Here is a 22555-nt window from a genome sequence, read left to right on the forward strand (position 1 = left end):
AAGTCACATGTAGATATATATGTTCTAATTTTTGCATTGCTGCAGGTTGATATTACGTTACTAGCTTTCAACACATGCCATATACCTTTTACATATAAAAAACATTCTCAGACATTCAAAGCAACATAGTAAAAAGAATCAAGCTTTCAATGGTCATATTGTCAAATTTAAATTTTGTGTGTGATTTAACTAAGTTTACTAAAAAGGAGTATATTGACATTCAAGGAAAGCCAGCACATTTACAAAAGCTGAGCTAGATTTTAAAACTTGTGTCAATAAATGGCAATAGTATTTATTCAGTAGCAATAGAAAACTCAAAGTAGTGTTGGGAAAATTCATTATGAAGAGCAAATGTTATTATAATTTTACTGAAAAAATTTCCAAAGAGTAATAAAGAAGAAAAATTAATTTTACTTTAAAGAATATGAGCTCAGCAGTATGCAAACTGAGTTACAAAATCATGATGTAAACTGATGTGAAAATACTTTTTATTGAAAATTGTGTATTACAGAAAGAACAAAATTTTAAAGACTTTTTTTTGTTTTTTACTCATATAATGTGCTTTAACAGCCACTTTATTCATATAGTTCATGAAGTTGTAGCATAAGACCCGTGATAGTTTGTCAGGCTAGGATTGTCTATATATAAACTATATCGCAACCTCCACATAGTAACATGCTATTTTTATTTCCTGTAACAGCAAAAATGTTATCTCCATTACTCAGTTACAAAAGGACGAAAATTCTATTTTCAGAATTCGTACTAAAAACATTTAAATGTTAAACATCTCTAAATTCCCTACTTTAGTATCCAACAAGTCACATGTGCCAATTTGAAACTGCATTCAATGGATTTTACTCCAAACTATCTACATCACCTAAAAGAGTGAACAAAAGCAAAATACACATTTATGAATGCACCTATTTTGTACAGCATTTGTTTTCATCTACATGGTTTACAACTATAAAAGAATCTCTGGCATGTCCCTTCAAATGAGTAATAGCTAAGACAACATGTATGGATTTTAATTAAACTAAAGCACAAGAATTATTGAAATAAATGACCCAAAGCCTCGTCTATGGCACCCCGAGTGAATAGATAATACAGATATGAGTATTTCCTCATGGAATGAATGCACCATGACAAAGCACTGAGCTACAAGCCAAGTGATCAAAATTCAGGTTTTAAAGACTTTTACACTTACCCGCCTACGGCAGAAGGGCAGGCCCTGTGCAATGATGCTGATGCTAAATATCTTCATCACAGTTTGGTGTGGTAGAGGTTCTTTGGCACTTTTAAGATCAACAGGAACCAAGCCATGGTTGATGGCAGTTTTCCCAGGTTTGGACATTTTATTTTCTTACTTTGTCAAGTCTACTAATAATGCAACAACATTGCTAAAAATTTTGCTTCTAAAGTTGCATGATTTCTTTCTTTCTTTAAAAAAGTTTCAGACTGGTGATTCAGCTCCCCACAGCCTGCTGCCTTTGTCTCTCAACCTTCTCCTGCCAAGTGTCCTGACCTGTCTGCTGCTCAGTGAAGTGCAAGCTATCCTAGTATAGACAGGAATTAAACTACCAAGGGGCAGGCAGACTGCTCCTGCCAGTCAAACAGGTGGTGGACCTCCCCTGCAATGTCAGAAAAGCCCTTCTCCAAAAAGGGATCCGCAGATTGAAAAAGAAGAAAATCATGACTGCCAGGAGTTTTAGTAGCCCCAGCAGCTTATGCCTGTGCTTTAAAGGAAGAATTCTTTTTCTTTATTATTACTTTATTTTTTTACGAGTTGGCATTGTGCCTTCAGAAGGAGAATCCAAGGAGATTACAACCTTCAGACAGTAACAGTGTTACTGCAGGATCTACTCCACCACTCTCCGGACAGACTTCTTCTAGACTTCCACTAGAATTTGACAGCTAGTGACTAAAAAACTGACCTGGACTTTGCTAGCAGTTTTTCAACCACCATCTCCACAAACATAATACGTTGCTAAACCCAAAAGTTAAAAAAGGTAACAAAAATGAAAACAAAATTGGAAAAAAATGGGAGTCCCCCAAACTGAAGACATTGGCTCGAAACTTGCTCTTTCAATAAAAGTAGAGGCAGGCTATCATTGTATTTTCATCTACATTGTGATTTTTAGCTCCTTCTTCCTGGCCCTTTTTACTTATGTACAAGTACCCCAGCCTGCACCTTCTCCCCTTTCCCTGCTGCTGTGGGGGGAGCAGCAGCATCCAGGAGGGCTTTAGCTCCAGGATGCAATGATACTGAAATAGTCTTCCCTTTTCTGGCCATCACAGGTGTGAGTACCAGTTTGCTCAGGACTATCCATCACACTGATGGAAAGGAGAAGGGCTCTTCCTCTCACACCAGTGTGCCCTGAAGGATGTGGGAAGAGGTCTGCCTGCCCTTAGCAACAAACCTGACTGAGGACCATTTTTCAGGAAAAAAGTTCTTATTCCACCGAACAAAGCTAGAATAGCAATGTCTATTACTCAGATTATCCGCAATTAGTTTACTTCCATTTTACATAATTTCTTGATCAAATTAGCTTTCCTACAATGCCTCTAGGTTCCCACAATCTCTTTCCAATCCCTATACTTGGACATGTTTCTTAAAAATATATTCAAATTTTGAAAACCTTTTTGAGCAAAACTAAGTAGGAAGAGACAAAAGCCTGTGAAAATGTCTTATTAAATTGCTGATATGAGATGCAGAAAGCCATCAAAGCCCTTGTATGAACTGAGTCAGTATAGTCCAAAACACAGTGAATAAATGACCATTAAGAAATCTTACAAGTCCCTTTATGTACAACCCAGTAAAGATAATTAACTGTATAATTATGTGAGGGCAGAAGAGGGAGTGTAGTAATGCTTAATGCTTGAAGCACAACACTGTAACTTGACAAAAGACAGGATTAAAATATGCCTGTATTAGCATCTCCACTTAGCCCTTTGTTTCCCCTTCAAAAGGCCAAGCTGTAAGCATATCTCTCTCACATATAGAGGACCTCACCTGACCAAATATTTGCTTGTTGAATGCTTTTTACACACACACACAAAAATCTATAAAAATCCCTAATGTTTCATTGAGTACATATACATTACAGTAAGCATTCACTTACAACAAAATATCTCTCAGACAAACAACAACAAAAAAATCCTTATTTCCTTACAGATGTTGCATACAGAAATGCTGTGATAGAATGCTGGGTAGCACAATATTTTCATGCACTGGTTTTTTTTTCTTTTCTACCATTCCATTCAAATGCCATTCTAAAGCACGTTTAGACATACATCTTCTTCTGAAAGACTCTTTCCATTTCCTTCTTTATACTTTATCCTATAAACTGCAAAAAACAGTTTACCATTAGCCTGTACTCAACAGTGATATCATTAGATCAGAGTTTATAGCATCATTCTGAATTACTTCATTATTTTCACTTGGCTGGAAGACTTTGGAAAGTGTCTTCGGATCTCAGTTTCACTCAAATAAGAAAACTTCACTGAATTACTCCAAAGAGGGCAAAAGAGTAGCCTTTTGCCTAAAGTGAAGAACAGAGACAAAAACCCCAAAGAGATCAACTCACATATCCCTATTGATGTATCATTCAAAAAGAAGCAACAGGTCAAGCTTTTCCAGTTTTGATGTACCGGTCGCTGTCTCAATTGTTCCAACAAAGTGGGAAGTTTACGAAAATGTATTAATATTAATATAATTTGAGATCTGAATAGCATGCACATAAGTCGACAAGATCAGATACAGTATTTCATACAAAGCAAACCTCAGATTCTAGTTTAATAAATACTCAATATTTCATTTAATTGGATACAGACATGTCTGTGTGTGCTAAGAGAAACTGCTGAAATAAACTCAGTTTTAAAAGATTATTTCATTGCGCAATTGCTGAAAGGAGAATTTGACAGTGTGGCAGATCACTATTTTAGCACCAGCCTTTATTAGTTGATATCAGAGCCTAGTATCTTACTACTTTACAGGCTTAATCCCTGCCCCCCCCCCTTTTTTTTTTAATATTAGGTCATAACCGAAGTGCAAAACAGGAACATAACTTGGCCCATTTACAGATTTACATACAATTGGGGAGCAGACAAGACTGAAGTATGGCATTCTCCAAGCACCGCTCACAGCGCAAGTCTCCAGTCGCAGGTTATTCTCACACCTCTGAAAAGACAAAACTCTGATTGTCAGCCCTTCTTCTTTTGTGGTTTGAGATAAAAGTCCCAACAGTACATTAATTTTTCCTCAGGAACTTCCAAACTATTCTAGAGCAATTCCACAGGGACATGCTTCTATCTGAAAAAAATTATCCTGTTCACATTCAGTGTAGTCCCCTTTCCAAGTGGATAAAGCCAAAGCAAAATAAGGCTTTTTTTTGTCCCACATGAAATTACAATGCTAGATTTCACACTTTATCACAGCAATAAGGAAAAGCTTCAGGTTTTATCTCTGCCTATTTTTCCCCCCTTTTTTATCATCATCTCCCAGAAAAAACACTTGCACTAGCAGATGAGATCTTGTTGGCCCAATTTTATTCCATGTATCATCACTTCTTTCTAGTCTTAGATTTGCTACACATTACTGACTGCAGGTATTACTGTCTTACAGTAATGTTTAAAGGCCCCAAGCTATTCTGGACAGCTATAAACATTTAATAAGTGAAAGTCCTTAGCCTGAAAATACAACACAGTCTAATTTAAGCAGTAAGAGGGTGTAACAGGAAGAAAAAATGGAGAGGGTTGGCTGTCTTTGAAGTGTCAGGAATATATTGCATATAGTAGATAACACTTATTTTTGTATTTATTACACATATAATTCTAATTTAAGCTCTAAATGTAAAGTTTAAAAAGCCGCTCTGTTGCTTTTATCTTTAAAAGTGTGTATTTTTTATATTATACAGGGTGAGAAAACATATATATATAAAGCAAAAACTTGACAAATGTGAAACTATGAAAATTTGAGCTTTAATGCTTTGTAATATGTTTCTCTAAGTTCCTGTTTCTAAATAAAGTAGGGCTGATTTCCAATGATGCTTTTTTTAAGTGCCTGTCACTTTAATCAAAAGATCACATTTGAATCTTTATTTAAATGCACAAAAGTGCCTAAAAACTTGAGTTTGAAAATACAAGTTTGAGATCATCATGGACTATTAACTGGAAAATTAAGAATCCAGAAGACTCCTCTTTCTTTTTTGGCTGATCCAGTGAAGAGATGGCTTTGTAAAATGAAAGTGTGTAGTAAGCAGCAATAATTTTTATAACTTCCAGTCAGAGTAATTTAAAGTGATCCTGCAGCAGAGCTTTTTAGCAGCTGTTTACCAGAAAGCAGATCTTTCAAAATTAACTTGCTCATTCAGTATACTTAACTCAGGAAGGCCATGGTTTTAAGACATGGGTCTAAGCCTTCATCCTAACAACAAAAACCAGCTTACTCAAACTTTACAGAATCTTCACCTAGAGCCAACGATTGTTTTGTATATTAACATTACTAGAAAAAAATAAACAAACTCATGGGATTTTAATATGGTGATGGAACAGTACAAGACCTAGAGAGACCTAAATGAAGTATTTGCAAGTATAGAAAGATTAAAATGCAAAAAGCAGAACCCCAGACAGTTTTTCCACAGTTCTTAACATCGGTGAACAGCTGCCCTCAAATGGATAAGGGAGAGCACTGCAACATTTTAAAAGTCACCTTCTCAAAATAATAATAATAGCGTAATAATCCTTTTAATATATTTGATAATATACTTCCTAAATAACATTTTTAGTAAGCTCTGCATAGCTGTAGCATATAGAATGTACTATGATTTACATTATACACAAGCCTTATAGCTCTCTTGGTATTCATGCTGGTCCCTGCCCATGTGTAGAAAGAGCAAGAACCATTTTGTTAGCAAAGCAAGGCAGTCTATACTACACTAGTAACCCCTCTTATATAGTGACGGTGGTCCCAAGTTTATTTATGTGAGGGATTTCTAATACCACTATACAAATAGTACCCAAATGCTACATTGTACATTAGCCTTTGTACAGCAAACGAATAAGCTGTGTAGAAAAAAGGCACTGCTGTACAAAACTAACTGCAACTGTATTAGCAGTGGTGCACAGAAAAAAACTATTGCTCTAAAAAGCTTCTATCATATCCAAGCTTACCCAATAAAAAAAACTGCATGTATAAGAAAACATAATGACCCCTGAAGAGGGTATGGAGGAAACCAATGGAGAGGATCATTTTGATCTCACAAAGATTAGAATTTCCTAAAAAATGTACACCTGAATAGTATGCAAAAGGGGCAAAACTACTAATAAAACATGCAAACTAATGGCTTTCTCTGTATTTCATGGAAAAAACCCCAAGTGTAGACCTGTTGTACCACAAGCAACAGAACGAACAAAGTGTGGCTCCAGGTGAGATTTTCATGCCAGTTCAAATTGTGTTTGAATTACACTAGGGCTTCTCCAAGGCCTCATGGTCCCAAAATGTCAAGGGACCTACATGGAAGAGTCATTCTCAACAGTCCAGCCATAGCAAAGCTTTATTTCAGGCTTATGCCTTACTATGAGTTTTGACTAATAGATGGCTTCTATGGTGTAAAGGAAGGAACAAACGTCAACTGAACCTGTTTACATGGTCAGAGCAAAACCCAATTCCACGAGGATTCAATGATGTCTAACCAGGTGATAGTCACACTGTAGACTTCTTCCTCAGCAGATGCATTGATAAGTCTCTCCCTTTCCTAGCTACCCTCTAGTTACCTTGAAAACTTGTGTAACCTTAATCTCTCTTTTTGCTAAATTGCGTAAAAATTACTCAAGGGATGCGTAAGCTCTGGAAAGGAAGAAAGACAATGACAGGCAGATGTCTCAACTGTACCAGCTTTGTTTCCTTCAGCAACAAAGCTTAATAACATAGTGAAGAAGAATCCAGATTTTCTTAACTTGGACTCACTCAGACGATACTTCCTGGTTATAATTCCGGCTCTGGAATCATATTGAGGCATAGCCATTAATAACTACTGTGATGAAAGAGGTTGGTATCTAATACCAAGAAAGCTACTTTAAAATTTTTTCCATGAAAGGGCAAGAAGGACATACACCTTTCACAGCTGCTGGTAGAAGATGGTACAACTTGTATGACACTCCTATAATGAAAAAAATTATAAAGGTTCAAACAAATATAGATAAGGATGATGATGAAGCTGCTGTCTGGCAAAATACTTCACACTCCACAAGATAGCATTCCCCAGAAATCCACTAGGAGAGGCCAAGGAAGATATGAAATATCAAGTATATCAGCAAAGGGGAAATCATCAGATAAATGTATCTACTAGACATTTTTCATGCCTATGTGCATGCTCATATCTGTTTAAGCATCCTGGTATCTAAGTGTGAGTGCATGAAGAATTGACCTACTGCGTTTCAATACTCGCGTATGGCATTTAACTACACTAGCCTTGCCTGCTGGGGAACTCAAGCAGTAGGTCAGACTAACCAATAGCAAGGGTTCACTAGTTTCAGTTTCTAATTGCAACACTAATGCAAGTGAGTTTAAATGACTGGCAGTAAAAAACAACAGATCTCCACTGGATCTGTTCAATCCCACAGCTGATCATCTTCGGAGCCAAAATGAGACAAACAGGCCTCAAAAGCTGGAGATTCTAGTAGCAAAAAGGAGAAGAGTAGCACCTCCCCTCCTTGCTCTGGTCATTTTATTCCAAACTCTGCTGTAAACTGGCTGTAGGACTTGTCAGGCTTGTGAGCTCTGAAATGACTCCAGTAAGTAGGATACCTGAAAATCCTCAGTTTTTGTTGTTGCCGAGTTATTTGTCCACTGGATTAGCAAATGTAAACAGCTCACAAAGCAGCCAGATGCATGATGAGACAAACACAAGACAAACAGCAAAGCATTTGGAAGTGGACAGTAGTCAAGACCTCCACCTTTGGGCAACAATGAGCTATTAGATCACCTCTCTTTCTCCATGGATCCCTTAGCATGCAATATTGGTCCTGAAGAGACATCAATGATAAAAACTTCCTAGGCATCTCAACAAATACAAAATTTCATCTCTAAAGGGAAGGGAACATGCAGGTACATGCAGCTATAGGCGTGGGATCTGCCTTCAGTCATGATGGTACTAGTGCAAAAGAGCATTTGACATTATTACAAGGGACCATTTGCACAAGCTAACTTTTTGTAAGGTCACATTAAGTGTTTATGAAAGAAATATACAGACTGTCTAGTAAATTGCATATTGGCAAGACTATATAGTATCAATACTAATATCATTAACATATCATTAGAACATATACTTAACCATGCACATTTTAAAAAAATAATTCCTACCATATTTAGACATCCCTGTAAGTGTACATAATAATTTGTAACAAGAGGCCTATATTATTTGGCTTTACTCCACAAGCCTTCTAACTTTATTTACTGTACTATGGGGTCTTGTTGTCATTGTCACTTTTTTTTTTTAAACTATCTTTAAAGCATGTGTCTTCATTTCTTCGTTAAATATTTCAGAAAATATTCCAGGTATGTAACAGAAATCAAGCTGCATCATCTTGCGTTTTACAAATATTCCAGAAATGTCTGCTCAGTCCTCATTGGCTATAATATGACTTGTTGGATAAGCAAGTTTAACTGTTTGGTCTAGTCAGAGTTGCACCAGCTGTTAAAAAGAATTGCTACAGCTGCTCTGCAGGAATTTATTTGCTGACCACTTATTTATGCTGTTGTTGCACCTTTAAATAAAGCTGAGACAAGAATTAAGAACTATAACAACAGGTAGAGAAGTCATGCAATATTTAACACTGGATTAAAATGCAAGTCAAATTCTCAGCTGAGGATAAGCCATGGAAAGGGAAAGCAGGTGTTTTTATTAGCAATGAGGCTGCTTCTATGAAAAAGGAAGATAGGAAACAAAAAAATTCGTTTTTCATACAGTAATTCAGCTTTTCTTATGACTGTATCACCCTTCCATGTAAAATGCAAGACTTTCAATGAGAAATTCTCTACTTATATACATACACGCACAAAATAAACACAAAGCAGTACCAAAATATTTAAAATATGATTATCAGTTTCTGAATAGTGTCCAAAAAGCACTGCCAAAAATTAGGTTTGGACTTTAAATCTTCTTCCTTTCTACATATTAAATGGGAAAAGGAACAATCCCCAAAACATCAGAAAGGTGTTAAAAATATTTCTGCCACCTAATACACCTAAAAAAAATTTTTTTTTCTTCTGTAGTGAAAAATTCTGACCAGATGTCATTTATTCAGCATTAAAAAAAAATTCCTTTTGTCTAAAGCCTGATAACACAGTAACACTCTTCATATTAGCTATATTATCTACTGCCAAAATAAAAGGTTGAACAATGCAAAGTATTACATTTTCTATGTTTGAAACAATATAGATATCAAGGTCTATTTTATACAAGATTGTGTTTTTCTTACTAGAACTGTAAGATACACATAAATCTAACAAATGCAACAACTGATTGTTACACTGGCATTCATTTGATAGCACCAAATTAAGCTATGTAATCCTTTTCAGCTGGTTAACAGCATACTGCAAAGGGGTGTGAGGCTATTTATAAAGCTCAAGATATGCGAAGTAAAGAATGCCTGGACTACAGAAAAAAGCAGGTAGTGTGTGGAAGGGCTGGCACTCTTGGTTGGTATGGTTGCCACCTTGATATTTTATTTGTCATCTTTCTTTTTTTTCACCCCCCTTTTTTTTTTCTCTTTAGAGGAAGGGGAAGCCTTGCTTGTATTTTTATTTAACAAACACTGGCTTTCTCCGATTTGTTCAAGTATCACTTATTATTTAGAATGCTTGTAAGTATTTCATAGAAATTGACTTTGTGCATATGGACAACCAAATCCAGCTTTGAGTTTACTGGCTGTCTGATGCTCTGACTTCAGACCCTGCCAGCAAAGAAATGCAGTGCAGCTGTACCAAATTCTGACTGGCACAGTGTAGGAAGAGTTTCAACAGTCTGTCCTCCAAACAGATACACATGCGTACATGTAAACACAGTGCTTAGTGTACTTGCTGTAGGACATGTAATACCAGTGGTTTACAAAAAGGCCATAAATTTTGCAGATGGGTGAATGCCTCGGGGTACCAACTGAAAGTGTCCTTGCTTTGGATGAAGTCCAGCTTAAAGAGAAGGAACAACATTATTACATTTGGCAAGAATGAGGGATCCATAATGAACAATTTTAAGTTCGATTTCCATTTAGCTGTGTCAATTAAAATGAAATTAAGAAATTGGAAGTAAGTTAATTATTTTCTGTGTGTTTTAGAAAAATCTGACAAAGGGATCAGAACTGAAGGAATTATGATATTGGTAAAGAAGTGTTCATTATTTGTTGTCTTTTAATTTTTTTTAGTACTCAGTATATTTGGGTCAATAATGATCATGGTAGCTGCCATCCTTAAGGGACACTCCATAATTTAAGTGAGAAGAACAAAGGGTCTCCTGCCCACTTCCAAACATAGATAACCAGTGGCTGGATGACATCCGAATAATAATGTGATTTGCACTTACAGGAAACGTTGCTCATACTTTACTTAATAGTAGTATTGACTTCCAATGATGAATAAGGTGGAATTTATCCCTGCTGGCAATCTGTGGTGGCAGTAGGTATATTTTCCACTTCAGCAGAGGCACCAGGGATTGAACAAATGTATTAACATTTAATAAGCATTAACAGAGTAATATTTCATGACACAGCTGAAAAGCACAGCCACCGTCTCCCAAGACTGAATTACACTGAATATTACTAAAATTCACAATTTGCTCCTTCCATATTATACTGTCAGGTAGTAAAATCAGTAGAAAACATGAACTTTTAGTAAGAACAAACATAAAAAGAAGTAAGGTTCTATAAAGAAATAGTTGACTTGGTCCACCTTGACTTGGGATAGAAATCTCTGCACTTCCTTAGTAACTGTGTCCTTCTCAGATCCTCTCCCTCTTCCCAAATCTTGTTGTTACAAACTAAAGAAACAAAATTTAAAATTAGCAAGAAGAGGAGAAAGGAGAAATAAGACAGAAGTAACAGAAGAGATGCCCAACAATGTTTTCCTCTTGTATTTCAGTGATTATTATAGAGAAACCCACCTATGCACAAGAACTCACGACTTCCACTTTTAAAATCTCAATACCAATTAACTATATGTAACTTTACATCATAAGTTGTACTATACAGAGTCAATGCACATAAAGTTTTAAAGAGATTTTTTTAACATAAAGCACATTTTACAATAATTTGGTGAAGTCCCGAACTTGTTTGGCCAGGAGAGAATGGGTGGAACTCTAGAAAATTTGCACGAAGGTGAAGTTTAGACAGTGTTTTCATTAACCACACTATGGACAAGAAGGGAGAAGATGCTTGCGACAAAGAGAAGAGTTTATAGAAATACTGGTTCTAGGTTTTATAGGGATTTCTCTAATAGAAATTTCACCAATAAAGAAAACTGTAAAACGTTCAGATGCAACCTAAACAAAATGGCAGATTAATAAATCTACACAAAATGCACATTATATCATTACTACACAAGCATAGCTTCATGCACAGATCAGACACCATATACTACCAAATAAAAACAGTTCACGTGTCAAAAATCATCCTTTGTCAATAGACATTACATGCTGTCTGTTCAGACATTCTGCTGAGACAGCTTAGAAATTTTGGGTTTAAGCATTCTGCCTGTTCAGAAATGATTAAACTAGCATAGAAGTTGACACTGTCTAGTTCTCCTCCCTATACTCAAGATTGTAAAGATATGTAAATTACTTTACTGTGCACAGCTTGCTGAATAGCAACATGTTCTGCAGATAATGAAAAGTCTCTTACAGAGAGACATACTGCTATTTTGCAGATTACAGTGAGTGAGAAATGCATCAGGAAAAAAATGTTAGTCCCGCAGCAGCTGTTAAATGTAGTTCTAGTCCTCAGATCACCTTCTGTTCCTCCAGCCCTCTAAGCTAATTTCAGGTCTCATAATTTTATAAATGTAAAACATCAGTGAATACGAGAAATATACTGATCATAACTTACATTTTTGAACACACACTTCAAATTCATAGCCAAAAGAATATTTAACACCATCTATTTGGGAAGGGGGGGTGTCAACAAACCCAAAAACTAACTCACCAGCAAACGTTTTACTTTCTTCACACTTCGATTCACCATGTGAATCAAGTTTCATAACCAGTAATATCAACTTCAGTTAAGCCCCAAAAGGTGAAGCAGCTTAAAATTGACACTCAGAGCAACAGCATCAGCTGATAAAATGCTCAGTAAATACAGCTGTATCAATACAGACTGGAAACATTTGGGGTAATGATCACATCAGGCAACAGCACCTGCCACATAGTCAAGAACAACATAAGGAACAAATGGCATATTTAAGTGGGGCAGAGCTCCCAAATGTATTTGTTAGACAAGCCATGTATCCCAACACAGTAAGCGTACCAAAAGTATTCTCAAGCACATTTTCATGATTTCTACTTCATAATGTTGTTGCCATATAATTGGTGAGTTGAAATGGTATTACTGCAATTCTCTTTTTTTCTTTTCTTTTCCTTTTTTTTTTTTTTTAAAAGCTCATTTTCATTTTACAAACAAAGATGCAGAGCAAAAACCATGTAGGTGCCTCACTGACACTGATTTCAAAGCCCTGAAAAAGTGTGCGACTACAAGACACTGCTTCAAGTAGTTATCCTGAAGGTATCAGTTTAATTTATTCTACACAAAGTAAACTGATATAGCAGTTTGAGAAACACAGGCAAGTTCCTTTCCAGTACTTGCCTTTAAGGAGCTCTGCATAGGTCAAGCAAATAAAAGACAATTCAAGTCAATACAACCTCATGGCAATGCATCAATTCTGAGCAAGTCTAAACCAAGAGGCTGTTTCCCTGCTCCACGCCCCCCCCCCAAAGGTGGCTGGCTTCTTTTCTGCTTTAGGGCACTACTAGAAATATGCCTGTGAACAACCAACCAACATGGCTACAAGAGAATTATACATATGTCCAGGAGAAACTACTGGATGTGTCTGGTAAGAACCACCAGGAAATAAGGATGGCATACACTCTGAGATGCAGGCTTCACTGCAAAGACGGTGGAATTGTACATTAAGTCAGATACCTGTACAGACAAATCTAGCACAATCAAAAAGCTCTGTAGGTTTATTTTCCAGTGTGGCTAGTTGAGGTAAATCCCTTGACTGGAGTTGAAAGACTGACCTCAATTATTGGCACAGAAGTAGAAAATTGCTTGTACCTTACTCAGCTAGGTCTTTAGTCTCATAAGCAATCTCTGTAACAGGAAACTAAATGAGAAACTAAATCAGCACTACGTCTTTCCACATCAAAAACATGCATCTTTCTGTAATGGGGGGAGGGGGAAAAATCAATGAAAATCTGCTTATTAAGTATAATCTTGTAGTCAAAACTGTGACAAAACTGATGCTGACAGTTTGGCTCTTAAACTACTTTTCTTCCTTCCCAGACACTGAGATTCTTGACTTTCCTTTCTATACACAATTACTTACTTCACAAATTATACATTAGCACTGTCATTTAATTCTGTAGTAATATTTGTAAGAATCGTAGTGAAAAGAGGTAAGACACCCTTCATTAAGGGAAAGAAAAAACATAATTTATTATAGAAGAAATTCCTGTCCTTTGACTGCAAATGACATTTTAACATAACAGTTAAATTTAATTACCAGGTATTTCAAGAACTTCGCAGGAGAAAGCTGAACTAGATAGCCAAGTTCTTAGATAAGACACAAACTCTATCAGGGATAACCACATTACTACAAGCAGAGCCCACATATCAATTAGCAAGCTTCATGATCCGCTTACAGAGTAGGGAAAATTAACAGAGCAGCAATTATTTAACACCAGTTTTACCTGCAAGTGAAGGTGTAGGAGCAATTCTACTTAACAAAAGGCAAAAATTCAGCCAAACCTCTGCTAGCCTTGGGCAGCAAATGAAGCCATTACTTAACACAGCCAAGTAAAAGCAGAGCAAGTGAGAAGTACTTTTCAAAAAAAGTGTTGTTGGTATTTGTAGTAATGAAGCATGCTGCAGGTTAAGACAGATGAGGAAGAACCTTGCTATCTACAGAGACACTGAGAATCTGCATTCCTTCCATGGATGCTTTAATATTAAACAAACTACATCTTAATGACAGTTGCATGACCTTTCCAAATGATCCTGCATGCTCGGAATCATTAGCAACTAAACTGTGTAGTACATAAATGAGAAAGAAGTCAAAGGTTAAAAGTGTTGATTGATATTAATCTCAGAGTGTGCATAGTTCTAATGTTACTGCAGTCCAATATAAAAATAAGGCTCTGTATCAGAACACTAAAAAAAAAAAAAAAAAAATTAAAAACAGCAAAGCTTGCTCCAAAATAACTAAACTGTCATGGTAATGCAAAAGTAATTTTGACTGGCAGTTGTAAAGACCATTCATTGTTTATCTTAAGTCATTTACTTATCTTAACTCATTGTACTTTACTGCTGTAGTTCAGAATAACCAAGGAAGGAGAAAATTTGCCAGTTCCTAAGCTTTTAAAGAGAGTGATGTGAAAGAAGCTTTAATTAAAAAGGAGAATCCCAGGGAAAAGCAAGAGGAAAAAAAATTATATTGCCAATGTATTATTATTTTTTTTACAATCAGAGCAATTCTTAACACGCATCCTTTTTGTCACAGCTGTAGCTGAATTATTAGTTTAAAAACTCTTTAAAGAATTAACTGTTAGACAGCTCAGGAGATGAAAGGCATGAAGAATCTATATACCCTATGTGTGATCCCTGCAAAAAATAGATTAAAAAAAGAATCTTTTTGTAGTATAAAGTTTTTCTCTTTCTCCTGTGCACTCAGAGCAGAGAACTATACATTGCATTCTTATCACACAAGCCATCTGAAAATGTTTAATATTTATTTTTTAAAGGAAATATTCCTACATCACTTCATATACTGGAAAGAGATTTCTTCACAAATAAAAAATGAGTCCTTCTGTTCCAGTTGTATGTATTCCCTAGACTTAAAAAAATGCTTCCAAGTTTTTAGCTGCAACAGCAGGAAAAACCTTTGCGAAGAACATCACTAAGTCTCTGTAGGGATGCAGCAAAGCAATAGCAGCCCCCTCTGCTGCTCAGAAAAGGAGAAAAATACTAGCATACACTGTTCCAAAACCACCGCTCCACTTACACACAATATTCCAACCTTCTCAATTTCGTGTACTGCCTGCACACAAAACAAAAAATTTCTCTAACCATCCTTTATTTCCCCCTACGCCCACAAAGCTTGTAGTCTATTATTCTGAGAGTAACTACAGACTTTCATACAGCAGTCCCTTTTCACCTCACATATGCACAAACTGCCCAGTGTAATCTTAGTATTCTTCAGTTTTAAAAATTAATGCTATCCTTCCATACAAACCCAAAAATCACTGAAAAATAAATCCTTTCTATCCTTGTGGCTCTATGTACCAACTTGGACCAAGCACCTCGCAGTAAAAAATTCTGTCCCAGTCTGTGCTATTTGAGAGCTCAAAGCTACATATGTGAGCATGGCTTTAGGTTTGTTTCAGAACATGAGAGATGGGTATTTAAGCTCCACGGGACAGGTCTTCCTGTGGTACATCCTGTGCTAGCTCCACCTAAGTCAACATAGCTTATTTGTTCTATCTCCCCCGCCTCCACTCTCCAGGGTCAACGAACAACCAAGAAAAGGCGCTCTTGGAACAGCACCGTTACTTACAAACACCTATTGACTTACAGTCAAACAGACAGTATGGTACCTGGAATCAGAGGATGCTGCAATCAAAGTACACCATTTTTACAAGAAAATTAAGGTGCATCTCAGCCTTTCGCCATTGTTATATGTAAAGCCTTTGACACCATTTCCCACAGCATTCTCCTGGAGGAACTGGTTGCTTGTGGCTTGGACAAGTGTACTCTTTGCTGGGTAAAAAACTGGCTGGACAGACGAGCCCCAGGAGTGGTGGTGAATGGAGTTAAATCCAGTTGGCAGCTGGTCACAAGTGGTGTTCCCCAGGGCTCAGTATTGGGGCCAGTTCTGTTTTAATACCTTCATCAATGATCTGGATGAGGGGATTGAGTGCACCCTCAGTAAGTTTGCAGATGACACCAAGTTGGGAGGCAGGGTCGATCTGCTTGAGGGTAGGGAGGCTCTCCAGAGGGATCTGGACAGGCTGGATCCATGGGCCGAGGCCAACTGTATGAGGTTCAACAAGGCCAAGTGCCGGGTCCTGCACTCGGGTCACAGCAACCCCATGCAGCGCTACAGGCTTGGGGAAGAGTGGCTGGAAAGCTGCCCAGCAGAGAAAGACCTGGGGGTGCTGGTCAACAGCCAGCTGAATATGAGCCAGCAGTGTGCCCAGGTGGCCGAGAAGGCCAACGGCATCCTGGCCTGTATCAGAAATAGCGTGGCCAGCAGGAGCAGGGAGGTGATTGTTCCCCTGTACTGGGCACTGGTGAGGCCGCACCTCGAGTACTGTGTTCAGTTTTGGGCCCCTCACTACAGGAAAGACACTGAGGTGCTGGAGCATGTCCAGAGAAGGGCAACCAAGTTGGTGAGGGGCCTGGAGCACAAGTCTTATGAGGACCGGCTGAGGGAACTGGAGTTGTTTAGCCTGGAGAAAAGGAGGCTGAGGGGAGACCTTATTACTCTCTACAACTACCTGAAAGGGGGTTGTAGTGAGGTGGGTGTCAGTCTCTTCTGTCAGGTGGCTGGTGATAGGACGAGCAGAAATGGCCTCAAGTTGCACCAGGGGAGGTTCAGATTGGATATTAGGAAAAATTTCTTTACTGAAAGGGTTGTCAGGCATTGGAACAGGCTGCCCAGGGAAGCAGTGGAGTCACCATCCCTGGAGGTATTTAAGAGACATGTAGACGTGGTGCTTAGGGACATAGACTAGTGGTGGACTTGATGATCTCAAAGGTCTTTTCCAACCAAAACAATTCTATGATTCTATATGTTATATATGAAAGGCATCTATTAAAAAATCATCTTATTACCTCTAGTAATGAAGCAAATGCTCAAATATGACAACTGCTGAAGGGGTATCAAAGTGGTTTTTGTGGTTGTAGATCCAACTATACAGAAATTTTTCATCTTCTTTTTAGCTAATCTGTTTTCTGGTTCTTAGAAAGGTCTGGTTAACCAACAAAACCATCACCATCACAGCCCACAATCCTGCAACAAGCAAACCTGCATTTGAAGAGGCCACTAACTTGAAAAGTTAGTGGAGGGTTCTGTGTGTAGAATGTCTGACCCCTTATGAAGAGTCACCATCACAATCCAAATAGCACAGAAATAATGTTTCACATTCGTATACTCTAATTTGCTAAGTTTCATGACAGCCTCAAGAGAAGAAAAGGAAATAAATGTTTAAGTAAGAGGGTTTTTGTTACAAAGACTCTTTTTGAACATGGCCTGTTGTGCAGAAGGATTGAGCATCTCCCATAGACAGGCTCAAACACTCCTTTAGACTTCCATCCAGACAAGCAGAACAGACAAATGTGTTTCCCAAAACCCAGAACAAGAAAAATGGCCAGGGACCAGCTAACAATCCTCCTGCTCTACCCGCCCACCTGGATTTTAAAATTCAGATCCTTACAGAATACATGAAAATACCTTTAGTGCCTTTTGGCGTATTCTCCCCTCAAAACACAATTTGTGGAGAAATATGAAATGGCTCCTGGAATCCCACTTCGAATGGGAGGGCGTGGCATGAAAAGAAAAAATTATATGAAAATTCAAGATGGCATCTGCCTGAAGTGCGAGGTATACTTTAAGGTGAAAGAGGGCTACCATTTGCATATCTCCCAACAACTGTTTCCTACACATACATTACAACTGTTTGCCATGGACACAGTAAATTGCATCTATTAGTTTCTGTATAATCTTCTGTTTTCCTCTTTTGCCAGAGACCAACTTCAAGCACGCAAGCAAGAGTAAGAAAGGAAACACTCCTTAATACCACAATTTGTCCTAGAGCACGTATATATCTGCCTCTGGAGATCTCACACCTGCTAGTCTTATATGTAGTAGTTATTTTGCCTAATCATAAAAATCTGTGACAATATTTGCTGGAATGAATGCAACTAATGCTTCTCAGGAATTCATGGGTTTAATTTTTTGATTTTTTTTTTCAGTGATTGTTTCCTCAGGTGGCTTCAACATTAGACACATTTAATATTATAAGTATTATGTAATGTAGAATTTTAGCTAGAGAAAAAATTATAGAACAAAGTTAAATTCATGGTAGCTTGGGTGTAAGTGATCAGGACTTTTTTCCCCCTTCCACAAAACACATCAAATCCAAACCAAAGCTGAATGAACTGTAAATTATTTTAACCATTTAGAAACAATTTCTAAAATAATAAAGAAGCCAATACTCCTCCAAATAAGCAAAGTTCACAGCAGTTAAAGAAAAACAACTCATCTTGATGGAAACCTAAAGCCTCCATTAAAACAAAAGATTAAAGCATATTGAAGACGATAGTCATTAGTATTTAAAAACTACGAAACTGGGAATTGTAGAAATAGTAAGCAAACAAAAAGACACACAAAAAATGGAATGAGGTAAAGATGACATATATTATGATCAAAATAATTTTTAAGAATTAGAACAATCAATATTTCAGAAATCTCAAATAAACCTAACGATATATAGGAAAAAACTTAGAACAGGAAACAGACTACAACTTAGATAACCAGAGGCTGAAACCCAGGTGTCAGTCCAAGAGAAATTAATGCAATGGTTGACATAGAATACGATTAGCAGCACTGATGCCATTTTTTCCATAAAAGCATGCTGGTTATCACCTATGTCGAACACCAGTTTTGATAAAAATAAAATATTGCTGGTGTGATGTATTTGTTATTACTACAATTTCAAGAGTATGAAAACGGGTAGACAAACAATCTGAAATAAGCAAGAATGCTAATTTACATGAGCTATTTCCCAGTGACAGTGACTACCAGTAATATGTTCTTGTCCTTGCAGTGCTACAGAATCCCACATGTACTGAGAGATAAAAGCATTTAAGGGCAGTTGCTACAAAATATGTGATACGCTGTGAATGTATTTGTTTGCTTATGTTGTGGTTGTTACACGACCACTCCTAAGGAACTCAAGAGATACAAAGTCATCACAGAGCACTGGAAATGCATGCCACAAATACGATGCAATCAGTGAAGAATCAGCATTAAGCACATGTTTCTGCTAAGAGTCCTGCACCTATTATTTACTTTGCCCTCCTGTGCTATCTAGTATTTTTATGTAACAGACATGACAGCATTTAATAGGACACAGATCAATTGGAATGAAAATTAACAAACAGTAAAGGATCTGATGAGGTACATTGGGTGTGGGAAAACTCACAACCAAGTGTCAATTCTTATCTCTAGGTACAAAGGACACAGGCCATACTTACAGAACAGAAGGCTCTCTGAAAAAGGCTTGCATCATGTTAGACAAATCAGTCAAAATCTCAATGCAATGCTGCAGTCAAAAGTGTTAACAGAATCATTTGTTATATAAACAGGTAGATATATAGCATGAACAAGTTTTAATTGTCATTGGCGCAGTTGCTACTGGAGTTTTAAACTCAGTTCTGATAGCTAAGATTCAAGATGGATGTTCAAAAATCAGAAAGAGTGTACGGGGAAGTATCATAACAAGAACAAACAATAGAAAAATATGCCCAATGGACACAGTGTCCTTCTTATTTACATTTAAGAGACCTTTCAGGAGTGAACTTGATTGCTTTATGTATGCAGGGAAAAAACCCTGCTTTTTTAAACAGCTCTTCAGTACAACATGAAAATAATAAGTTGTAATGGTCAAGAAAAGACAGGTAACAGGAAAGCAGCAGAGTAAAGGTGCAGAAGTTTAAACACTGGTGATAACTAACAAACTATTAACCTAGGGTTGAGATAGATTTGCCTTGCTGGACTGTTTCCTGTTTTCAAATGGTGAAATTTTTCTAAAAATATGCTTTAGCTTGCCCAGAAGTCAGTACAGAGCAGCTTAACATTTTATGCAGGAAATTGTACAGGTAACCACAAGGACCCTTCCAGATTCCTAGGTGTTGCTGGTGAATGCAATGAAGACTCTCCTGAACCACTGGCCTTCTCATTTCAAGTGCACATGCCCTTTAGTCATAGCATTTTCACAACATTATGGCAACAATTATCTCAGTTATTTGCACAGAACAGTAGTATGAGGCAAATATTTATATATAATTGTATATATATTATATAAACATTACCTAAAACATGAATATATATAAAATGTATTTATATATAAATACAATGGTTTTTATGCTTCTGGTGAAGTTTAGCAGGTAGAACACAGTGAGCTTGCTGCTGTCAAGTGGAAGTCCAGGTGACAGGCGGCAAACACAAGCAGGATACATTGTGGTGTTATGCAGGAACCTTGCCATTTCCTTCCTTAACCGCACAGGATCCCACAGACCAATAAGCAAAAAAAAGAGTCAGATTAGAAAGAGACTTTATTCAGTAGTTTATAAGGAAAGGAATAAAAAGTAGAAGGACAAAGAACAGAGATATCAAAAAGTTGAAATGGGCTGCAGAACGACACCTACGGCAGTAGCGGTTGCCATTTTATTCAGTCTCACTATTATGTTTTGGCATTTGGTAGTGATGAAAACTGTGTGTTGCCAATGTTGCTATGTACCAAACCAGACCAAACTAGCAACTGTGTTGGATCAGGAATGCATGCTTCTGAGGAGCCAGGTTTACATCTGACACATGAACAGTAAGTAGTGGATTCAGCCATCACAGCCAATACTGGTGGTGCAAAGCAAGTTTCACAGGGGTACAGCATACAGCAAGGGAGCAGGTAATTCAGCCACAGTTAGGACGAGAACTGTACTAGACTACAAATGCTGAGAAGCATATCTGAAAAGCTATAAATAAGACTATCAGGTTCAAGTCTCCTAGGATAAGACTATTTTCACTTTAACAGGTAGAACCAGAAATCACTTGTAAATACAGCTGATGAGTCTACAAACATTCCTTTTTCTTCCCAAAACCAGCATATTAATTAGTCATGTTTATTTTTACTCTGGTAATTCATTCATGCTCCAGCACAGCTACATTTCTACAACATCTCTTAACATAGAATGTGTTCCTATAGTTAAATGTTGGTTTATTAATGAATTGGCAACATGAATGTTGCGTTACGTCAGTCTTACTGTGTCACCATGACCTAGAGCAGTATCACCTCAAGACATTTTCTAACCTGTGCTGATCCTTCAGGTACACAGTTAAAAACTACCTAAAATAAGAGTTGCACCATGAATCAAGAACAATTCCCAAATACAGTTCACTACGTCGCTCCCCAACAGTTCTTGCAGGAGCACAGCCTGGGGGCAGAGCACAGCCGAAAATGGCCTGCGCTGCATGGAAACAATATGCAAAGTGACTATCAGACCACACAGAAATTGTGCATCTATACAAAAATCTTTCAGACAACTTCCTTCAGGCTAAACCGGCTTGTTCAGTTTATGTCAAATACGTCTTAAAAAAAGAAAGAAGAAACCTGTATTCATTATTGGAGATGATTAAAAAAAACCTTCAGAACTGACCACCACCAAAAACTATGCTCTGCTCTGTCTGTATATAAATTGAGCATGGTTATTACAAAGCACTTCAAAAAGTTTCCAATTCAGACACTTAAAAATATATTTTTGAGTGTAAGCATTTCCCACATTAAATATCAAATCCACACTGTATGAAAGTTGTTATACGATACTCAGTAAGTCATACTATATCTGGAAAAACCAAAGCATTGGAATAAAAACAAGAATTTGAGTTGTAAAAAGCCAACTGAATGACATGAAATACAACAGTATTTCATTCCAAATTAGAAAGCATATACTTCAGTACCTTGAACAGTAGAATTATCAATAGAAAATTATATAATTTACTAAAGACTCACGTTAAAACATTATGACTTTTCAAAAATCGAAGATGTGTGTTTAAAGTATTTCAACTAACAAGTGAACTACAAACTAATCGCTATTACCAAAATCATATTGCTGCAGCTTCCAGAAGCAAATGTTCATCCTATTTACCTGTTCTAGTGCATCTTCAGGACTGATTCTCCATCTCTATACATTTGTGTTCATAGTCAAACACATAGGGAACCCTCTTAACTTACATTAATCGATTTTTTGAGGTTTTGTTTTGGTTTACATCACTTTTTTTTTTTTAAAGTACATTGTAAAAATTTGAGGGGGTTTTGTCATTTTGTTTTTTGAAAGGTGAGAGGACACTAGGTGTTCTATTACCAATTAATGATTAAGAAAAAGAAATTGGTACATAGGCTTAGGAACATTATTATTCCACAAGAACACTTGCCTGCTCCTCTTTTTTATTAGTCAGTATCACCACTTTCATTATTCTTTCAGTTTTTGCTGCTGCTGCTAAGAGTTAACAGAATTC

The 22555-nt window shown here is 37.1% G+C and overlaps 1 protein-coding gene across 6 annotated transcripts in view; it reads right to left on the minus strand.

Moving 5' to 3' along the window:
• FBXW7 (F-box and WD repeat domain containing 7) overlaps positions 1-22555 on the minus strand; it is a 187195-nt gene that overhangs the window by 81410 nt on the left and 83230 nt on the right. For 3 of the 6 annotated variants that reach the window (XM_052777225.1, XM_052777216.1, XM_052777198.1), the window contains one exon: positions 4091-4177. The exons of 1 other annotated variant lie outside the window; for it this stretch is intronic. In XM_052777225.1, the coding sequence (XP_052633185.1) occupies positions 4091-4177 (87 nt within the window). Of the gene's footprint in view, positions 1-4090; positions 4178-10902; positions 11031-20076; positions 20537-22555 lie in introns of those variants that run through there. 2 more of the 6 variants (XM_052777242.1, XM_052777251.1) reach the window with 2 other exon arrangements.

This window comes from Harpia harpyja, chromosome 2 (genome assembly GCF_026419915.1).
Source record: "Harpia harpyja isolate bHarHar1 chromosome 2, bHarHar1 primary haplotype, whole genome shotgun sequence".
In the NCBI taxonomy this organism is placed as follows: Eukaryota; Metazoa; Chordata; class Aves; order Accipitriformes; family Accipitridae; genus Harpia; species Harpia harpyja.